At 44.1% G+C, this 21,322-nt stretch overlaps 1 protein-coding gene across 1 annotated transcript in view; it reads right to left on the bottom strand.

Annotated features, from left to right (window-relative positions):
• Nucleotides 1-21,322, bottom strand: part of Stk39 (serine/threonine kinase 39) — a 262,879-nt gene that overhangs the window by 182,919 nt on the left and 58,638 nt on the right. Inside the window, exons 2-4 of the mRNA XM_031370500.1 lie at nucleotides 17,884-17,996; nucleotides 6,056-6,164; nucleotides 234-375 (exon numbers count right to left, since the gene is read on the bottom strand). Of these exons, the coding sequence (XP_031226360.1) occupies nucleotides 234-375; nucleotides 6,056-6,164; nucleotides 17,884-17,996 (364 nt within the window). The remainder of the gene's footprint in view (nucleotides 1-233; nucleotides 376-6,055; nucleotides 6,165-17,883; nucleotides 17,997-21,322) is intronic.

Consider the following 21,322-nt stretch of genomic DNA (forward strand, 5'->3'; position numbering starts at 1 on the left):
CTGCCTCTGTGATCCTGTGATTCTGGGATCCTGGGATCCTGGGCTTGTTAGATCACCTGGAAGTGGAGTTTCCTCTGGGTGTTGTGGAACTGGCTGCAGAGCTTGTGACCAAGGTCTCTGATCCTGTGTGTGTCAGAGCACCTGGGAGTGGAGCTTCCTCTGGGTGTTGTGGGCGAAGTTCTTTATAAACCAGAGCTATACATCATGAAGAGCAGACTATGAAGCTAACGTACCTATGGATCTGACCGTTTCTGTGTAGATAGTCTAACCCTTCCAAGACCTCCTTAAGAATTGTTGCAATGATCGCCTCTTCTAGGACACCATTCTTATGCTCTCCTCGATTGACGATGTATTTGATAATATCCAACATGGAACCTGAGTGGACAGACAGAAGAACAGCAAAGGTGATTTTCATAAGCATATCCATTCTGTTTTAGATTAAGAGCCCTGTACTATTATACCTTAGATATGACCATTAAAAACAGAATATACTTATTTAACATCAATTTTCCCAAGGAATAACAATCGAATGTCATGCCTAAGTCCAGAAGCACTACATCTATTACTAAGCTGGTAACAATTCTTTCAGTGTGAAGCTGAGAAGGGTTCTCATGAAGAGTCAAGAACTAGAGCTCTATTGAGAGAGCTTGGCAGTGGAGACTGTTACCTACTTTCCCAGATGACCTGGTTCAGATCCCACACCTACCTGTCACTGGGTAGCTCACGACCAATTGCCTCCAACTTCAAGAGATCCAGTGCCCTACTATGCCCTCTACAGGTGTGTGAGCTCACACAAATATAACACACACACATACACCATACACAGATAAACACATATACATAAGAAATAATAATAAGGCTGAGAGGAAGGGGAAGAACTAGAAACGTGTTAGAGGCCAGTGATGATGTGATCAGATGTGGGTGTATGTGCAAGGCTGTAATGGTTAATCTTCATTATCAAACTCACTGTCCTGAGAAATCCCTAGATGGGAGGCAAAAGTATGCTTATACATTGTGAGGGTGTTTCTAGAGATAACTGGCATGTGGCACAGTAACACAGAGGAAAGACGATCCTGCCCTGAAGACAGGCAACACCAATGAATAGGCTGGGACCCCAGATAGATTGAATGTGGAAAAAAGGGGTTCCCCTTGCTGGATGAGGGTATCTGTTGCTGTCGTTCCCACAAACAGCAGCCGTTCAGTGCAAACTGGCACCAGTGACTCTCCAGCGAGCCTCCAGGGCTCCAGCCTCAGATGGAGGCTGTATCACTGGCCCGCTACATCTAACATCTAGCTTTCCAGCTTCATGGGATACAGAGTTGCCAGGTTCTCTGCCTCTCCGCTGTACAAACAGCCATTGGTGGACTATTCAACCTCCGATTGCTTAAACCAATTTTACTTTCCTAATTACTTGTGTGTGAATAAAACATACACCCCCACAATGGTTCTGCTCCCCTAGAAAATACTGACTACTAGAAAGGACCTAGAATGAACCGGTCCTCAGCACACTTTAAGAAAATTCAAGTTGCAGTGAGATGTCTCAACAGGTAAGGGCACTTGCTACCAAGCATGACCACCTGACTGTGTTCCTTGGGACTCACGTGGCAGAGAGAAAGAAGTGTCACTTCCAGGTCTCCTGACCTCCACATGCTGCCTGTGCCACGGGTATCATACCCGTCACCCACACGCCGTAGTAACATAAATAATAATAAACAAAGTTTAAAAGCTGGCTATGGTCCCCAGAAACACAGAAGGCTGAAATGGAAGGGTGCCTGGAGTCCAGGAGTTCAGAAACAGCTTGGACAACATGGTTTTCAAATAGCAATAATATGAATATATCTACTAAAAGGATATAAAAAAAAACTTTTTAAAAGAATTTTTTGAAAGAAAAAAAAAAACAAGTGAAGTCAAGAACCAAAGCTGTTTGAGGAGAGAAAAAGACAGCAGAGAACCACGAGGAAGCGGTAACAGCTCTCCCCACCATCACCTATCTCAAAGGTGGAAGGCAGGTCAGGCCTGGGACCTCCACATCACTGCCCGTGACCCCAGGATTCCTTTGTGAGACTCTAAGCAACCTGGGTTTTCATTTTATGCTTTATGCACAGGCTTTTCTAATGAATAAATACCTAGTGCTTTGTTTCTATATACAGATTGGTATCCTAGGCACTATGAATTCATGTTTCAACACATAGTAATAAATATTCCCTACCTCTGGGTCATTTTTAAAGCTCTAATTACCTGGAGATTCAGCATTTCTGAAGAGTTAGCAAATGACTTACTTCAGGACTGAGTCTGCTCTAGGCTCTTTCTGATTAGCTAAGAGGACGGAGCCTCCCTATAACGTATTACTATAGCTGTCTGCCCCTTGTCAGGAGATTCCACGTGGTCAAATATCACAGCAGAAAACAAATGTGAATTTCCCTCCTTAGAGAGGAGAAAGCATTTGTTTATGTATCAGCTCTCAGATTTTTCGGTGGCTTAGAAAAATAGTGACTCTGAACACTATGTGCTTTATTCTTAAAAGTATATGACCTAACTGGTGACTGCATATTTCTAGCCATCTGAAAGAAGTGGACCCGAGTCCTTATCTGTGCACACTCCCCTTTCCTGTGCAGACCTCCTGTAAACTTGGCATCTTTCCTTTTAAAGCCCTGTTTGGAGACTGGACTGGACTCTCAGACAGACAGTGCATTTTCTAGCAGACTTCAAAAGAGAAGCCAGTGGTGTGCTCAGGTTTATGAAAGTGAAAGGCTAGCTGAGGTGAGCTCTTCAACCCAGACAGAGCTGGAGGCTTTTAGAGGTCCAGGTCACCAGAACTTGCCATTTTCTCAGAGACAGTGGAATCCCGGACTCTGCCTCAACTGGTTAAAATCGCCTTGTTGCCAAAGCACCAGTTACAGAGAGGAAGTGAGTGTTCCGAAGTCCAGGGCTTCAGTCCAGCTCGATGGCTTCTTGTGCCCTTTCTTTTTCTTTTTCAATTACAAACTAAAGTAGACACTCATGAGAACAGGATGGAGTCAGGGCCCAGAGAGTGGAGACATGTGTTCTAGAATCCCATGGAGAGCCACCCATGTAAACTAACTACACAGACTAACTACAGAGACTCCACCTCAGGCCTGGGCCTCTGCTTGGTAAAGAGACTTTCATTTATTGAAAATAACTAACTGGGAGCTGGAAAGGTGGATCAGTGGTTAAGAGTACTTTCTGCCATTCCAGAAGTCCTGAGTTCAAATCCCAGCATTCATATGGTAGCTCTCAACCATCTATAATGGGATCTGATGCCCTCTTCTGACATGCACGTACACATGTAAACAGAGCACTCATACACATAAACTACATAAATAAATCTTAAAAAAACACAATTAATTAAAATATATACTTAATTTAGTCCTAGATTGTACTGGGTCTAAAGATCCAACTATACTAGTTTTGGCTCTACTGAGTCCACCACAAAATTGTTTCCTGGTCCCACGATAGCTTTTATGCCCACAGCTTTATAAAGGGAGCACCACGAGAGAGAGACAGTACAGAGAACATGTAGACGAGTGGAGGAAACCATGCAGGTATTCTAAGGTTCCACGGCTAGGACTGACACGGAGAAAGTTTTTAAGCGAGCATGTTCCTCTATTGCCAATTGTTAAGCGTGTGTGAGAGTTAAAGACCTGAGTAGACACACTGCAGAACTTTCAAGCTCCTGTGCAGTTTTTGCATGATGGGGATGGTAGTAACAGTAATGCTGAGCTGGAACGAGACAAGTCCCTGAGTTGTCGTGAGCAGGATGTACAGACAGAGTAAGTGTCGGAGAATGCTAGCAGTTATCATTTCCATTCCCTCTCTTATGCTGATGTTAAGGTTTTGGTTTGTTTGCAAGTAAATTGCATGCACATGAGAGAGCCTTGGAAAATAAGCTGTCACTAACTTGAGAGACCTGAGGCTGGAGGTCTCCTCCCAAGAGCAGCTGGCCCTGCAAATCAGCAGAGTGGCAAGCATTTCTCTCCATGCAAACTGTAAAAAAATGTAGCAAGTAGTCACGGGATGCCAGGTTCAGTGCATCAAGTTCAGTGGGTGGTTCTTTCTTCAGGGAGTCTGTAGTTTCTGCACTGACCAGGATCACAGCCTCCAGCCACCACAGATAACTTTAAAAATGTGTGGCCCAGTACAGAGGGCTAATATCCAAGTCAAGAAGGTAGACACCAACAAACTAAATAACCCAATTAAAAAATGGGATACAGAGCTAACCAGAGAATTCTCAACAGAGGAATCTCCAATGGCCGAGAAGCACCTAAAGAAATGTTCAGCATCTTTATTCATCTAGGAAATACAAATCAAGACAACCCTTAGATTCCACCTCACACCCATCAGAATGGCTAAGATCAAAGCCTCAAGGGACAGCACATGCTAAGTAGGTTGTGGGGCATGGGGGACATTCCTCCATTGCTGGTGGAAGTCCAAACTTGTACAACCACTCTGGAAATCAATTGGATGGTTTCTCAGAAAACTGGGAATAGTTCTATCCCATTCCTGGGCATAGACCCAAAAGATGCTCATACCACAGGGACACTTGCTCAGCTATGTTCATAGAAGCTTTATTCTTATTGTCTAGAAACTGGAACAACCCAGATGCCCCTCAACTGAAAAATAGATAAAGAAAATGTGGTTCATTTACACAATGAGATATTACTCCATCATGATATTTGCCAACAAATGGATAGAACTAGAAAATATCATCCTGAGTGAGATAACCCCATTCCAAAATGACATGCACATACCACTTATAACTGGGTTATTAGCCATAAAATACAGGATACCCATGCTACAATCCACAGACCCAAAGAAGCTAATTAACAAGGAGAGCCCAAAGAATGATGTTTGACTCTTTATCAGAAGGGAAAACAAAATAGTCATCAGAGGTAGCTGGAGGCAGGGAACTGGGTAGGAGAAAAGATGGGGAGGTAGGGAGGTGAACTGGGGTGCAGTGGGATGATTAGGCGTAGGGGAAGCTGGCAACAACAGCCTTGGAGAGTGGATAGAAATCAGCACAGGGGCTGGAGATAGGGGCATCTCTAGACATTCGAGAGCCTAGGATTGGGGAGGCTCCAGGGGGTCTGTGGAGGAGACACTAGCTGAGACTCCTAGCAGGGGGTGTGGGGGGGACACAGAACCTGAAGCAGCTACCTCCTGAAGCCAGGCAGGACTTCCAGTGGAGGCATAAGGACACCAACACACCCACAAATCCTTCCACCCAAAATCTGTCCTGCCGTCAAGATGTACAAGGACAAAGATGGAGCAGAGATAGAGGGACTGGGCAATGAATGACTGGCCCAAACTGAGACCCATTCCATGGGCAAGCAGTAATCCCTACACTGTTAATGATACTCTGCTGTACTTGCAGATAAGCGCCTAGGATAACTGCCCTCTGAGAGGCTCCACCCAACGGCTCACGGAAATAGATACAGAGACCCACAGCCAAACATTAGATGGAGCTTGGGGAGTCTTGTGGAAGAGTTGAGGGAAGGATTGAGGGACCCGGAGAGAATAGGGACTCCACAAGAATACCAATAGAGTCAACTAACCTGGATCCTTGGGTGCTACCAGAGATTGAACCACCAACCAAGGAGCATGCATGGGTTGGACCTAGTTGCCCCCCACCCCCTGCACATATGGAACGGAAGTGTAGCTTGGTCTTCATGTGGATCCCCGACGATTGTAGTAGAGCCTTTCCCTGACTCTGTTGCTTGCTTATGGATCCGCCTCCCCTAACTAGGCTACCTCATCCGGCCTCAGTGGAGATGCCTAGTCCTGAAAGAGACTTTATGTGCTAGGGTGGGCTGGTACCCAGGGGGGACCTCCCCATTCTCAGAGGAGAAAGAGGGAGGGGGAAGAGGGGCTGTGTGAAGGGGGGAGTAGAGGGGGCCTGTGATTGGGATCTAAAGTGAATAAATAAATTAATGAAAAAATAAAGTCAGGCCTTTCAAACCAAGGACTGACTGAGGGTCATCTAGTCTAAAATCTTACTCAGTATGATGGCTCCCACAAAACAACAAAGCTCACTTACCTCCACTTAGTAATTTCATGACCAGCCAAAGCTCGTCTTTGACCACAAAGGAGGTGTAATAAGTCACTACGTTGGGATGGCTGCATTGACTCATGGCTTGAATTTCTTTCTGTAAGGAAGAAAAAAAGAAGAAAGAAAAATATGATACAGTACTGCAGCAGCCTTCCCTCTATCTCTCCCTTTGGTTGTCAGACTGTTGAAGCAATGCCCCCCCACCCCGAGAATTCCCATTGTCCCAAGAATCACCTCCGCAAAGAAGGAAGAGAAGGCCCGTCAAGACCTATTCACGGGGGAATTTGTCCCCAAGAGAATGATTTGTGAATGTAAAATCTTTTCAGAAGACCTCACAGGGGACAGTGGAGCTGAGACAACTGGTGGGCAGAGGATGGCATTTTGGTCAGGCTGCCTAGTTCCATACTTGTCTTGTCAGACACAGGACAGAAGAACTTCAGCCCAGTCAGTGTGTTACCCAGGTGACCCTCATGCCACCAGCCAAAAGCTCTGCTGCATAGAACTGTGTGCTGCTTGTCTGAACTGAAGGCATCTTCATCACCACCATCATCATCATCATCATCATCACCATTATCATCATCAGAAAGAGGGGGTGCTGAGTGAGCTACAAGGAAAACTGGGTCTCGGTGAGCAGCTTCAACTCTGATGGGCTGTACCTTAACCCTCATCCAAAGGAGACAAACCTGCCTCTGTTTCAGCAGTATGCTAAATGAGGAACTGCCGGCCTACCATTCCACAAACTACACCTCAGCTGACATTCCTCCAGGGAAAGAAAAAGAGGGGTGAGGGGACAGGTGTCGAGCAGGTAAAGCAATCTTGAGAACCATCAGACACCACGGCTCACTCCGAGAGAGATACCGGCAAACAGAACCATGTTGAAGATTCTAAGAGCTACTGTACATCAACTGCCCCCTTCTCTAAGGTATCAGGAAAGCGACGCTTGGTAGTTTAGTTTGCAAACACTGCCACGGAGAACAAAATGTGTGGGATTGCATAAAGTGACAAAGCTTTTAAATAAAACACATGGAAAAACTTCGGTAAGGCTCATTTTCACAATGCTCGAGGGCACGTTGGTTTTGGTTTGGTGTTTAAAGTCATGTCAATAAACTAATCAGCATAGTTCAAGTAGCATTCACGGTGCTGCCCACCAGCAAAGGACACCCCTGGTCGCCAAAGCAGCTTTGCACATGCCATTGCACACTCATTATGAAAGAAAGGAGGGTCTTGGCATTCAGCCACATGTAAATTTTATTCTGCGCTTCTGGTTAAGGTAGAGTTAACTCAGCTGCCAAACCAGTACATCCCAACCGGGGCTACTATCGTGCATATCTAGCATTACCTAATCCTCAAATTACCCAAATGATCATGCACATCAGATAACTCCGCTAACATACGGCGATACACTAGCACAGGCACACACCACACCGTAACGGCTGCATATTAAAGCTCTTCCTAGAACTCTATGAAACTGACTGACTTTTGTATTTTCCGATTTTTGTATAGATGCTCTCTCTCCTTCCTCACTCCCTCCAGATCTTTTGATCTAAGGTCTGGTGTCATTGACTTTTGTATTTTCTGATTTTTGTATATGCAGATGCTCTCTCTCTTTCCTCACTTCCCCACGGATCTTTTGATCTAAGGTCTGGTGTCATTGGTTTCCGGGATCACGTTCTTTTGACGTGAGATGCTTTGGGAGGAGAAATGAAACACATTCTGGGCTGCCACTTTTCCAAGTCAACGTCATCCTGTGAGCAAGAGAATGCCTCCCGCCCTCGGCCTGAAGCATGAGGTGGGTCCAACTTCTGCACCATGGAAACAGATGAAATATGATGACTGCAGACACATTCCAAATTATCACCATATACTCCTGTTAATGAATGCCTCTTGGCTTCGTAACTGCCAATCTTTCAGATTATTAATCAAAAATCACAGTGAATAACCAGTGTTTATATGTAAGAAAATTTGTCTTGCCTTGATGAAAAAAATACTACTGTATTGCCCAAGGATGGAATGAAACCTTTGTATCCAGTTCTTCCTACAGAAAGATCCAGTTCTGATTCCCTTAACTGGGTCACAGCCTATGCAGAAGTACAATTTGGGGCAAGGCTTCTGAAACTGGCAAGTGTACCTGGGGTCACATGAGGAGTGTGGAAATATTCAGGTTCCACAGGACAGGTCTGGGTCATGCCTAGGGTACCTTGTAGCTGGCTTCCCCCTTACCCCCCACAATGCTTATGTTGTGAAAGCTGGAACCCAGCTTTGAGGAGCAGAACTTCAGACTGAGCCTGGAGGTCAGCAAGGTGGCAGAGAGAAGGTCAGGGGAAACAAAACCCAAATGATGCCTGAGGGCCAGGTAGGAAGCTGAACTCAAATTGAGGGGAGGATCAGGAAGCAGAGACTGGAGAACAGGAGACACACAGTAATATCCCAACTGTTGGACCTCACCGGACAGGTAAAAGTAAAACGGCAGCTGACTGGAAAGGTTGAGGCAGGAGGATCTCAGCTTTGAAGTCAGCCTGGACTACATACATAGAACCTGCCCCCACACTCAGCTCCCCAGCTCTGTCTTTTACCACCCTGTCTACCCTGGCCAGGCATTCGTCCTTGTGGTGCCTCACTTTCCCTTCCTGTAAAATGGGATTGATACCACCTGCCACCCTTCCTCACAGGTCTCGCATGCAACACTGCACTGAAAGTAGCCCAGGCTACTGGTAGGTCACCTAATGCAAGGGTTGCAAGCACCTGGCTCAGCCACAAAGGCACAGGGTCGACCCTGGCAGCTTGTTCACCTGTTCCTGGAAAAGGTGCATGTGACACAACCCCTGGCCCTGGCAGTTCAAGGAGTTTCCTGCAATGCACACAGATGGGGACAGTGGAGTCAGGAGCCAGCTTTACTACTGCTGTTGGATCTTCGCCATCTGTGCTTCCCTGTTCTGCGTGTGGCTGCTTCGCTTATAACCTCGTGTTATACTCTGTGAATCCTGGGGAGCTGCCTCAAAGTGTTTTAGAGAAGAGTCTAATTATATACTCGTGCAGGAAGTGAAAAGGACAAGGAGCAAAGCACCTGAAACCAGAAGAATTAGGGAAGATGTAAAGCATGTGACACTTAGGAATCTCATCATCCGAACGCAAGGGATAGCAAAATACACCTTTACAACGTATGTGGCATTCTCCAAGTATTTAAACAGTTCCTTAAATGATACGGAGATAACCAAACTAATAAGACCCCAGAAAGTAATTCTCCAGTTTGTATTTCCACAGTAACAGGATCCACAGTAACAGGAAGCGTAACTATATACCATAAAAAAGCAGGGATTTAAAATAAGGAAGAATAAGGTCCTGGGATCCCTGTGTGCAGGAAGCCTTGGGTTCCATCCCCAGCACCATATATAATTGATGGCACATGCTCCATCTGTCGGGTGGAGGGAGAAGGGTCCGCAGTTTAAGGTCATTCATGGCTACATATAGAATTTTAGGACAGCCTGGGTAACACAATACTCTATCTCCAAAGCAAATTATATTAATTAATTTTATATCAAGTGCATAATACAAATTAAGCTGTTTTTAAAGTTTGCCAAAAATTAGAAGACTATTAACAAAGCTTTTACAAGGGCAAAGTGTTCTCCTGGCTGTCACTTTCAATTATAAAAATGTCACATCAAGTTTTTAATTATGAAAATGATATACTATTAGGAGGCAATCCCTTGCATCTTTTAGGGGCCAAATATCAACAGAGAAAACCCAACTCAAGGACTCAGCCAAATACTCCATCTTATACTGTGACAAGTGGACATGTTCTGACATTTACCTCTGCAACTACTGTCCTGTGGTCTGCTATCTGAGTTTATGGGAGTATATTCCAACAGACAGGAAGAATGTAAGTGAGAAAGTTCTAGACATTTTAAATCAGAAAGAAAAAAAGTCTTTATTAGAGAAGCATGAATTCTGCACGCCCTTGAATTGGAGTTGAGATGCTTTAAAAGGAGAGCTGGTGTCACAGTGTGATGAAGCTGCTTGGTCCACCTTTCCGAAAATCCCTGGAATGTAGTGAGGAATCAAACTGGGGAAACAGCTGCTCACTGAGAGAGCAGGTTTTATGAGATTGGTTGTGGAGACACAAGACTGTGTGTAAAAACAAACAAAAAAGTATGAAGAGGCTTTTTTTAAAAAAATTAAGTTGACTTAAACACTTCTTCAATAAACAGTAACAGTAAAAAAAAAAAAAAAAAGGATGTTTCACCATCCTCTGTCTTTCAGACAGTGGTGGCAGTCCTTTAATCCCAGCATTTGGAAGGAAGGCAGAGGCAGGCGGATTTCTGAGTTCGAGGCCAGCCTGGTCTACAGAGTGAGCTCCAGGACATCCAGGGCTATACAGAGAAACCCTGTCTCGAAAAAAACAAAAAACAAAAAACAAACCCAAACAAACAAACAAACAAGCAAACTAAAAACAAAAACAAAACAAAAAAACAACAAAAAACAGTAAGACACACACACACTCACAGCTCACACATAGCTCTAAGGTTAGCTCCATAGAACCAGAATAAGGCTCAGCTATCCACAGCTATGATTGAGAACACTCAAAAAAGTCAGGCAGATGATGATGATGATGATGACGACGACGACGACGACGACGACGACGACGACGACGACGACGACATAAAAACATGAAGAACATAGCATGGTGTGAATGCCTTCAATCCCAGCACTGGGAGGCAGAGGTAGGTGAATTCTCTGTAAATTTGAAGCCAGCCTGGTCTACAAAGTGAGTTCCAAGACAGATAGGGCTACACTGAGAAACCTTGTTTCAGAAAACCATAAATTCATAAATAGATAAATAAATAAATAACAACCACAGAGAATTTCTTTGGCCACTGGCATGTCAAACTCCTGGGAATAGAAACTGCCTGCTAACGATGTTACAGACTGTCGTGCCAGCACTAAGTGAGCAGAAGAGTGAGGTAAACCTGGGTTCTGAGGACTACCCTGTCCCACACAGAGTGTAGGGCTCCGCTGGAGTCCTGCCAGGCAAGAACCATCTGCCCAAGGGAGACATGCCCCAGCCTTCTGCAAGCTTCTCCTGCACACTGCACAGAGCTCATTTTGCAGCCATGGATTTATTCCTGGTGGAAAACCCAGACCAAAATAGCAAAGAAGGTAGTGGGAAAGGGCAAAGATATTTGTCTCAACCCAAACATTGTCCAGAGCTCTAGAAAGATGGCAAAGGTAAGGTGCAAAGCCATGAGACATGTAAGTGGCTGGGTGGTAGAGTGCTTGCCTACCATGAGGCCCCAGCTTCAGTTTTCAGCATCACAAAAAAATAGAGACGCATGACCAAAAATGCATTCAATCTGAAATGCCTTCCACACTTCCTCCTGCATATGCAAGTGTATACTGGGTAGGCCTTTGTCCCTCTTGTGTATGAGTGTATACTAGGTAGCATTCTGTTCCTGCTATGTATATAAGCATATGCTAGGTATGTCTCTCTTTCTCCTGTGTATGTGAGTGTACACTAGGGAGGTCTATTCCTCCTGTGTACATGAGTATACACTAGATAGGCCTGTTCCTCCTGTGTATACGAGTGTATACTAGGTATGTCTCTGTTTCACCTTTGTATATGGGCATATGCTAGGTAGGTCTCTTCTTCCTGTGTATACAAGTGTACACGAGGTAGATATGTTCTTCCTGTGTATATGAATGTACACTAGGTAGTCCCTCCCGAGTATATGAATATACATTAAGGAGGTCTGTTCCTCCTGTGTATATGAGTTTACACTAGGTAGTTCCTCCTATGTATGAATGTATACTAGATAGGTCTCTGTTGCTGACAAAACAGAAACCCAAAGAAATCTCTTTTGCAGTGTTCATTTTTAACCACTTTTTGAAAAATCAGGGTTAGCCATTTCGGCAAAATTTTCTAACAACTGCACTTAAATGCATTTAAATATAAAGTCAATTGGTATTATTTAATGAGTATGTGAAGAAACTATGACATAACTTTTAAATGTGACATTATAAAAATGAAAACTATTTTTCCAACCAAATTATACATATTTAGAGGCCAATGTAAGTCCAGAACTACAGAAGTGAATATGCTTTGGACATAAGTAATTTTTCCTCCCATTTCCTTAACATGTGCTCACCTCTTCAAAATAGCCCTTCGCCAAATTCCCTTCGGTACCCTGCCTCCAAGTGGGCAACACTTAAGAAAAACAACAACAACAACAAAAAAAAGCCCACACAAACACTGAAACAGATGAAACCGATTCCAGAGCTGTGTGGTGCGAGGGTAGAAAACACGCAGCAGAAACCCACACTGCTCACGTGGCGTTGCCCGCAGTGAAGCGGGCTTGCATACCATCACTGAAGGCGTGAGGTAAAAGCCTGCACTGAAGAGCCGAACACAATGGGTCCCAAGTCTGAGGAGGAATTAGCTGGACTATACGTAGACAGTTCACTAATTAGAAAATTAATATGTTCAAGCAGAATTAGAAACTACTCCAGTACACGCACAAACTATTGTTTGCAGGCCAACTCGCAAAGCTGGAAGCTCTCTAAAGAAGAGTAATCTTCCCGCAATAAACAATAAACACGACTTGAAAAAGGACCAGCTTCGCTAATACAGCACAGACAAGGTTTGGTTTGATTTAGGGTGGGGGGGGGTTGCTTGTTTGTTTTCTTTAAGTCTCAAATAAAGGGGGTACTTGTTCTCAGAGGGCCTGCAATGAAGAGCTGGGAAAGCCGGCATCTCATTATGGTTAGAGGTTAACTATTGCTCTCAAAATGATCATTAAACTAGGGAACCATACAAAGTCTTGGTTTCTCCTAAACACTCTATAAATCAAAGCTAATTTATGCTTCTAAAGAGGGGGAGGGGAGAAAAGAGGGTGGAAGGGAGAGAGGGAACGGGAAATAAAAAGAATGGAAAAATAGCCCCAGCAACAGAAAGCAGTGTCTTTTTGCTGAGGAGGAAAAAAAAATGTCTTGATTTATCGATGACTCCTGTGGGGGAAGAGAAGAGTGGAAGCCAGGACTGTGACAACTGAAGGCAACTTGGGAGACTGGGAGATTTTCATACATGGAGAAGAGAGCATGCAGGACGCTCAGACCCAGAACTTCACAGATTTCATCTCCACAGCACAACACTCAGCACAACTTGCTAGTAATCTGCGTTCTTGTTTAAGTGAATTTGAAAGCGTATGTTTTGTAAAAATTTAGCTTTAAACAACCACAACCCTAGAACTCGCAGGGCGGTGAGCTTCTGCCATCTAATGTGATTCTTTCTGAATGAAGGAGAGGGAGCCCACGTCCTCTGGCTCTGAGACCCTTTCTTTCCTCTCCCATGAAGGCGGTCAGCAGCCAGCACTTTATATTGTCACTGTTTCCTTTGAAATGACTTTGTCCACATCTGTCATCTATCACACACTGAAATCGTGACATAATTTCATAATGTCATCCCTGAACTATTTTTCCCTTCCTTTTCTTTTCTTTTCCTTTCTTTTTTCTTTTCTTTCCTCTCCTGCTCCCCTGCCTTACTCTCTTAAAGAAATGGGAGCTTCGGCTGCTAGGTTAAGGGTCCTACTACAATGTACAGCCTAATAATTACAACTGCTAGTAATAATGAATTTGATAGTTCAGCAGGACAGGGGAGATGAACTTGGGTTGTCCATAACTAAACTAAAGACAGACCTAAAACACAGGGACCCAAGTCAGAGGCAAAGAGAAGAGGTGAATGGTTAAAACCTAGGGCTCAAGAAAATGCCAGGCACAGTGGCACACATCTATAATCCCAGCGCGTGGGAGGCTGAGGCAGGCGAAGTGATGTTTATGGCAAATAATGGCTGCATGATGAAATCCTTTAAAAAAAAGAAAAAAAAAACAGCAAAATTAGCTCATGAGTCAAAAATGTTCATTAGCCTCTGGATAAAGAACAACAACCTGGAAGAAAAGTGCAATTACAAGGTAAACAGAAATGAATGGTATGTTTATGGAATGTATTTAATCATCTGATGATGGTCTGAAAAGACAGGTGCCTTTAACAACAACAAAAAAAGATGATTAATTCTCTGCTTATATAATGGATTTTAAGAAGGCTCCAGAGTACCCTAGGGTAGTGTTTCTAGCCTTTGAAGCTGACTCCAAACCTGGGAAGCAAGCACTTTCAAGAGACTCAAAGCTCCTTTCAGAAGGAGCTCACCAGTCTGCATGACAAGGGTCAGACTCACTGGGCAAGTCTTAAATTGGAGAGCAGGCAATCTGTTTATCAGCCTGCTAAGGTAGCGCCCAACCAACAGAGGAGAAAGAAGGCTTCCACCGCTCAAACATCTCACTGCTCCTCTTCCGAAGAAGAGATCCATTTACCACTAGACCAAGGCACAAGACCTAATGCATCTAAAGCACTGGATAAATGTGAAATTAACAAATCCCTGCTTCACAACTAAAAGACGTATTCCAGAGGGGATAAGCTACTTTAAATTTCCATTTGCCAGTATCACTGCAGAATGCCGGCTGACACTAAGTACAGGGTCAACAAATCTTAGAATGACCAGAGCACATGCTTAAAGAGAAGGACATAATTTCATGAGTAAATTAGACCTTACTCGCAATTGTCATTTCATCCTGACAGGCTACAGTCAGTCACAGGCAAACTCCAAAACTGTCAAGAAAAATGCAAAGCAATACAGAGAGAAAGCCCAAGTTTAGAGAACTTACACGTCACAGTCGGTACTTGAATGCAACCATTCACTGTGCGTGCTCTCCTCGAGTTACTGTGAAAACTACATCAAACAAGGTTTTGCACGAACAGCTAGCCTTGAAATTCAATATACACTCCTGCGGCTTAACCTTCTGACAGACCAAGCACGCTATAGAAATGATATTTAAGTATCTATCAGATAAACAGATAAGTGTGTTTTTATATCCTCACCCAGCTTAACCTTGAAGAACTGGAGGAGAATTCATTTCAACAGGGAAGTTTAGATCAGCAGTTACTCAGTACCAAAGAGTCCATCTGACATTTATTTTCCTCCCTTTATTCTTGGAGACGCTGGCACCGTGATTAACACTCTTAACAACTTGTCCTTATTCAGCAAAACCTGGAGTCAAGGCCATGATTACAGGAGAGGTCCTGTGAGCCCGTGTGGCCAATTGTCCAAAACTGCGGTGTGAGGTCACATCGGGCTCTGCATATAGATTCCTCCTATCGTGGGACAAGGGCCATGAACTCAGGGAGAGAACTGAGGGTGGGGAACAGAGCAGGGAGTATCGGTCTGGGGGAGAAAGATCCCTTGGGGGAGGCAGATGTTCCAAGAGCTGGTAAATAGTTGATAATTGTGACTTCTATGACATAATGCTCTCACAAGATAAAGCCCCCAGTGGCCATTGTTTCTTCTAAGAACAATGGTTTCCAGTTAACACATGGCACCCTCTATGAGATGAGGCAGTGCCCCAACCTGGAGATAATACACACTCATGGAATGAAAGGATTATTAGGATACCGGATGCCCAAACACTGCCAAAATGTGAAACCATAGGAATAATGAAAGTGCAAGCAACAGCAGTGGCAGAGGTCAAAAGGGCACAGCCACTCTGCTTACACAAAGCTCCTATGTCCGTCATCTGGACCACAAAGGCCTGGTGACCTCGGGCAGGCTAGGAACAGTAGTATATTCTGAAGTACCAAAACCATTCCTCCCACCATCTCTAAATACATCAAGACACCAAAAGGGAAAAGGTTAAGGAAAGACCAAAGCAATACATTTATTAATTTAACATCCTTTAAATTGAGAACGTCACTGTTTTATTTTACTAAATAAATAAGTATGTGCGTGTTCTATAGAGCTTGGGTACTTGCAGCAAAATGAAAGGGTTCAGAAAAATTAACTACTGCTAAAGGACAAACTCGGAGAGACTGATGGAGCCAAGCACAGGAATAAAAAGTACAGCCTTCAAAGAGACAGCTTGCTAAGTTGCAAACAGCCCGTGACGGTACACTTACTAGTCCTAGCAAAGGGACGAAAGCCTCTGGAGTAAGGACGTCTCTGCTGACCACCGATCTAGTCCTAACTGGGCCATCATGCTTGTTTGCCAACTGTGCTAAGAAAGCTACCCTCGGCCCTGGGCAACTCAGAGTTTGACAGAGACCAGACTACGGCATCAGCACAGCTTGAAAACTGCTTCCAAGACTGCTGGGTGGGTGCAGGCACACTCAAGCCATACGCAGAGCATAAACATTCGGTGGCTGGGGCTCTGGCAGAGCACCACAATGAAACGCAAGCGGCACAGGCAAGCTCTTAAGGGGTATTTCAAACAAGGCACAAAGGTTAATGCACGGTTCACGATTTAAACAGCTATGCATCCTCATGAAGAGCCACAGAATACGAAGACTCCCAATAGACCTCAAGGGCTTCAGCCCTCTCTTTAAACCACCTAACGCTATTAGGCAATGCAACTGCAGCTAAAAACAAGTTAGTGGCTGAAGCAGGACCCAACTCTCCCCACTGGTTAGTCAATGCTTTTTCCACCCAGGCAAGGTGACCTTGGGGACTGGCAGAGGACAAAAACACAGTTGTACTGGTCACTACACAGTCAGAAACAGGTTAAGTCCTACCCAGGACAATGCCCATGCAAGCAATGCACAGCTGAAATTTTGAGAGGGAAAAAAAAAAAAACTTCCATAAATGAGTGATTATTGTTTAAATTAACATTTGATTGCAGGAGCCCTTGCTCTAATCTGACCTTTGACTGGCAATCCGCTGCTTCGGTCCCACTGAGATCCATGCATTGTGTAACCTGATTTAAAATGGAAGGCCAAACAGATCTGGAAAAAGTACAGCTTTATCCTTGAACTTAATTTATACTATAGTGTACTGTAATTACGCCTGAAATAAAAGCTATATTCTGAGGAGAGACAAAAAGCTCTTGTTAATGGCATTCCATTCCCAACGTAGAATAAAACAAAGGGCTTCTTTATGTGGAGCCAACTGTCATTATACATGGTAGCTTGTATGGTGCTACTGGACTAATATTTGTGCTGGGATTAGCGTCGAGATAACCAGTGAGCTAACTTCTCCACTGCAGTTTTCTTTTATCCTGAAATAAATGGCCAAAAGGTAAAAAAAAAAAAAAAAAAAAAAAAAAAAAAAAAAACCAACAACAACAACAAAAAAAACCTGGCAGGCAGAATGACAACTATATTTATGAGATTAAACTCCAAAACCCTTCACAGTTTGCTGGGTAACTAATAACCATTTGCTAAGCTGTTCATTTAATAATGAGTCAGTTAAGCCAAAAGCAAATGTTCCTTCCACCAGCCAATGCTCCTATAGTCAGATCTACGCAAACATGCTCCAATTATTTATGTAAGTGCTTCATGTCAGATAGGAAATATAAGGTAAGCATTCGAGAGTAACAAGCTTGGGTCAACAACCGAAATGAAGGCTATTGTACATCTCAAAAGAAAACCAAGTTTGTATATGATTTTGTAACTTATAAAAGCATAAATGAGCAAAAAGTACTTTTGGAAGAATTCATAGCTGTGTCATGAATTCCTCAGAGAAGGGCCAGAAGAAGTCAGACATTGGACTCTGGAGTCAGAACTCACATGACCTCTGGGCAGAGCATACAGTATGCATGGAGTGTCACACGGAGACCACTGGGGGCTATGCAGACCGAACACTGCAATTAACACTATCAATCACAGACGTTTCTCAGGGGAGACGAGAAGGGGTGTGGCTCATCCCCAAGAAACACTACCCACTCATCCCACAAGCCCAGGGTCAGGAAGAACAAGCAACAGGAGTCCCCTCCCTTATACTCACTAAGAGTTCATCCATACTGGTCTGGCATTTTTCCAAGTTGATCCGCTTTATGGCTACGCGTTCTTGCCTGGGTTTGCATAGGGCTGCCTGAACCACCGCGGTCGCTCCACTGCCTGAAACAAAATAAAGAGGAAATCGGCTCTCATATACCACACTGGCATACCGCTACCTGGGCATCTCGTTCTTAAATGCTGTGTTTTATGGGAGGTGTTCAAAATGTTACCAGTGGTATCTTCAAAGAGTCCCCGAAGTCCTACAGTAATTATCTAGAGTAAAAAGGGGGAAATTGGACCTTTCCAGGTATTTCTCTTGGGACACAGGGACAAGCAGGGTGAGTACAACTCTGCTTAAAGTGCTGATGACCCTTGGGTCCAGACTCACTTCAACTACACTTAAATCTCAGGCTCTTCCTCTACTTCAGTGCAACCCAAGCCAGCCAGTCCTGCCTGGCCTACCTCAGGACTTCCATCGAGTCCTGAGACTTAGCATCCTGAACACTCCGCAGAAGGTTCAGCTCTTGCTCTACAAGGAGGGGAAAAAAAGAAAAGAAAGAAAGAAACACAGAAATCTGCCCTAGGGTTCTCTTGTTTAAAACACAGCTCTTAAGGATGCCAAGGGAAATAATGTCAATCTGTAGTAACAAAAGCTCTTGGCATTCCTGGGAATGCCATATTTTTTAAGGTCTCTTGATCATTAGCTAATGCACTTAAAACTCCTATAAGACGGAGCCATGCTGTTATCCATATTTTATAAGAACGGAATGTACAGGGGTAATGATTTGTGGCAAAACACCAAGAACTTCTATAATCAGATTTATATCCCACCAAGGCAAAAGACCCCAGGGCAAGGTGTCTTAATTCTGCAGATGATAGCAAAAAATGGCATTCTGATCACATGATTTCCCAACCCTACATGTCCAATAAAAGAAACACAGCCTAAACTTAGGCCTATACAAAAGGGTACAGATGTGACTCTCTAACCTTCATCTGGGAGAGCTGATTTAATGATGTACCCTCCACAGCCCCGTCCGGCAGCTGGGACCTAGGGACCTGGAAGGTCAGCCTAGTACCCTCAGCTTTCTCTACCTTCTTCTCCCACACATAGAAGCCCAACCTGTGTGAACCCCATGTGCACCCACAGCACAGTAGCATTGTAGCCTTAAAACTCCTATTAAAGCTTATACATCTTTATTATCAGCCTCATTTTATATGTGAGAAAATGGGAACCTGGCAAAGTTGCCCCAGGTCACATAGCTAATATGTAAGTACTGGGCTGGGATCTGAGTCAGTGTACCAGACGCCCACGTCTGTGCTCTTTGTCTACTTCCCACAAGCCGGAGCACAGCCTGCCCTTCCTTGCTTGCGTCGGCCTTGCCAGGAAAATATTTCTTCAATACTAAATAGCTCAACCAAAGAGAACCACCCTGGAGAAAAGGTGCAAGTGAGCCTCGCTTTCAGGAGCAGGGATGGTACTATTGTGTGACAGGGCTTTTCCCACAACAAGAGACTGTCAGTGAAGGGAGACTCAGAGAAAACGCTAAGTAGCTGGTTAGCAATGAGCCTGAGGCCTGGCAGAGACATCCACAAACGCTTTAACTAGCTGCTGGCAGCGTGCCATATCACTCTGACGTCAATTTCCATGTTCCTCTCTTCCACCCTTAATACGGTCTCCAGTATTTTTCAAATCAGAGCAATTGAAGAACGAAAAGCAGGCTAGCTCCCAGAAAGGACTGCACAGGTGCATATAACATCAGGCTCCCTCCCAACAGCCCCTGACTTACAACTTCAGACTGAGATTCCCACTAATACATTCTCGAATGCGGTCTCAAATAAGGATTCTCCAAAGCAGGAGAAACGGGAAGTCTCCAGCTTTATAATGAGCATCTTACTGGTTAGAACTACAGCCAACTAAAGAATAATGACTTTTGTCTCTAGGAAATATGAAGCTCTATAGCAGAAACCCACTGCCATAGTAAGAAGGGATATAATCGTCTACTGAACACGAGGAGCTTTCAGTCTGAATCCAGAGACACCCTTTACCTGCAAAAGGCATCAGGAACCAAGGTGAAAGGAGAGGGCATCCTAAAGACGAAAGTCTACCCCTCACAGAGAGGCACAAGATAAGGAATTGTCCTCCCTCCTGTAATAACAGAAGAACATAGGCCTAAGACCCCAGAGAAAGGCATGTCGGTTAGTGTGTGTGTGAGTGTTTGTGAGTGGGTGTTTGTTTGTTTGTTTGTTCTGTTCCAGATTGCCAGCCAGGACACACGAGTTCAGTTTTTAGGTGGGTGGAGGCTTTCCTTCTGAAGGGAAGCTTCAGAATGTAACTTGCCAAGGAGAGCTAAGAACAGCCTTGTGCGGCTTTGGTTCAAAGCATGTTCTACTGTGAGTTGTGATCTAAACTTGGAAGCCTGCTGTAATGGAGTGAAGAGTCCCAGGGCTAAAGGAAATCCAGGCTTTGATGGGGAGGAAGAAGGGACCTGACAATTCTACAAAGGGCCATTTAGAAATAATGAGAAGACAGTTTCTGCTTTAAGGATCTTTATGTACTTTGCTGAGCGAAATAAGGGAAGCCTGAAAAGGTAGGCTTACAGATCCAATAAATAAGCAAGTGTCAGAATGTGAAGAGGAGGCAAGTGAATGGTTAAACGGAGCCTTTCCTTAATGCTGATCTATGACTCACTAACATTTGATGGTGTGTTTCTAAGAACGATCACCCTTGGGACTAGGGAGCCTTGAACACTTCTCATTTTATTCCAGATGCCCATCCAACATGAATTAAAATGTTCTATAGGATGGTGGTCCGTGTGCCAGACTAAGAAAGTTATGTCTTTCCATCTTGTCAGGATGTTTTAAGACAATATAGATTTTTTTCCTGGTAACTTTCTGGTAATTTCAGGCAAAGAACAGCTTCTAAGTTTTAGACAGAAATTATGGTGATTGCAGCCAGAGGCAGAGTTTCCTTGAATTCATTACCAAGATATAGGTCTGTCTTTGTGGGCATGTGTTCTCATTTCCTCATTCCTACTGTTGCTTGAATTGAGGCAATCACCAGAGAACTCCATCGCTGCATTCACACGTCAATTTACCCAAAGGAATACTTCCTGGATATGCAATTCAGTGTCATAACTTTGGATTTTGACAAGTATTTAAGAAACTAACACAGACTCCAGTGCGTCTTCTATTAAAAGAAGAAAGGGAATCAGAGACTGAGATGTAAATTTCACCTTCAACACTAACAATCGTCTTGGTGTGGGTCTCCTCTGACTCCTCACCCACGCCTCAGCACCTTATTCCTTCGTACTTGCTTCAGAGGTATTTCCATTCCATGAACCAGTGTTCACAGAGCCTGATGCAGTAACAACCCCTTGAAACACCACTCCCTGCCTACCTCATTTCAAGGAATAGGCTTAACAGCTACAGGAAAACACTGATATTAA

This window comes from Mastomys coucha, unplaced genomic scaffold (assembly GCF_008632895.1).
Source record: "Mastomys coucha isolate ucsf_1 unplaced genomic scaffold, UCSF_Mcou_1 pScaffold15, whole genome shotgun sequence".
In the NCBI taxonomy this organism is placed as follows: Eukaryota; Metazoa; Chordata; class Mammalia; order Rodentia; family Muridae; genus Mastomys; species Mastomys coucha.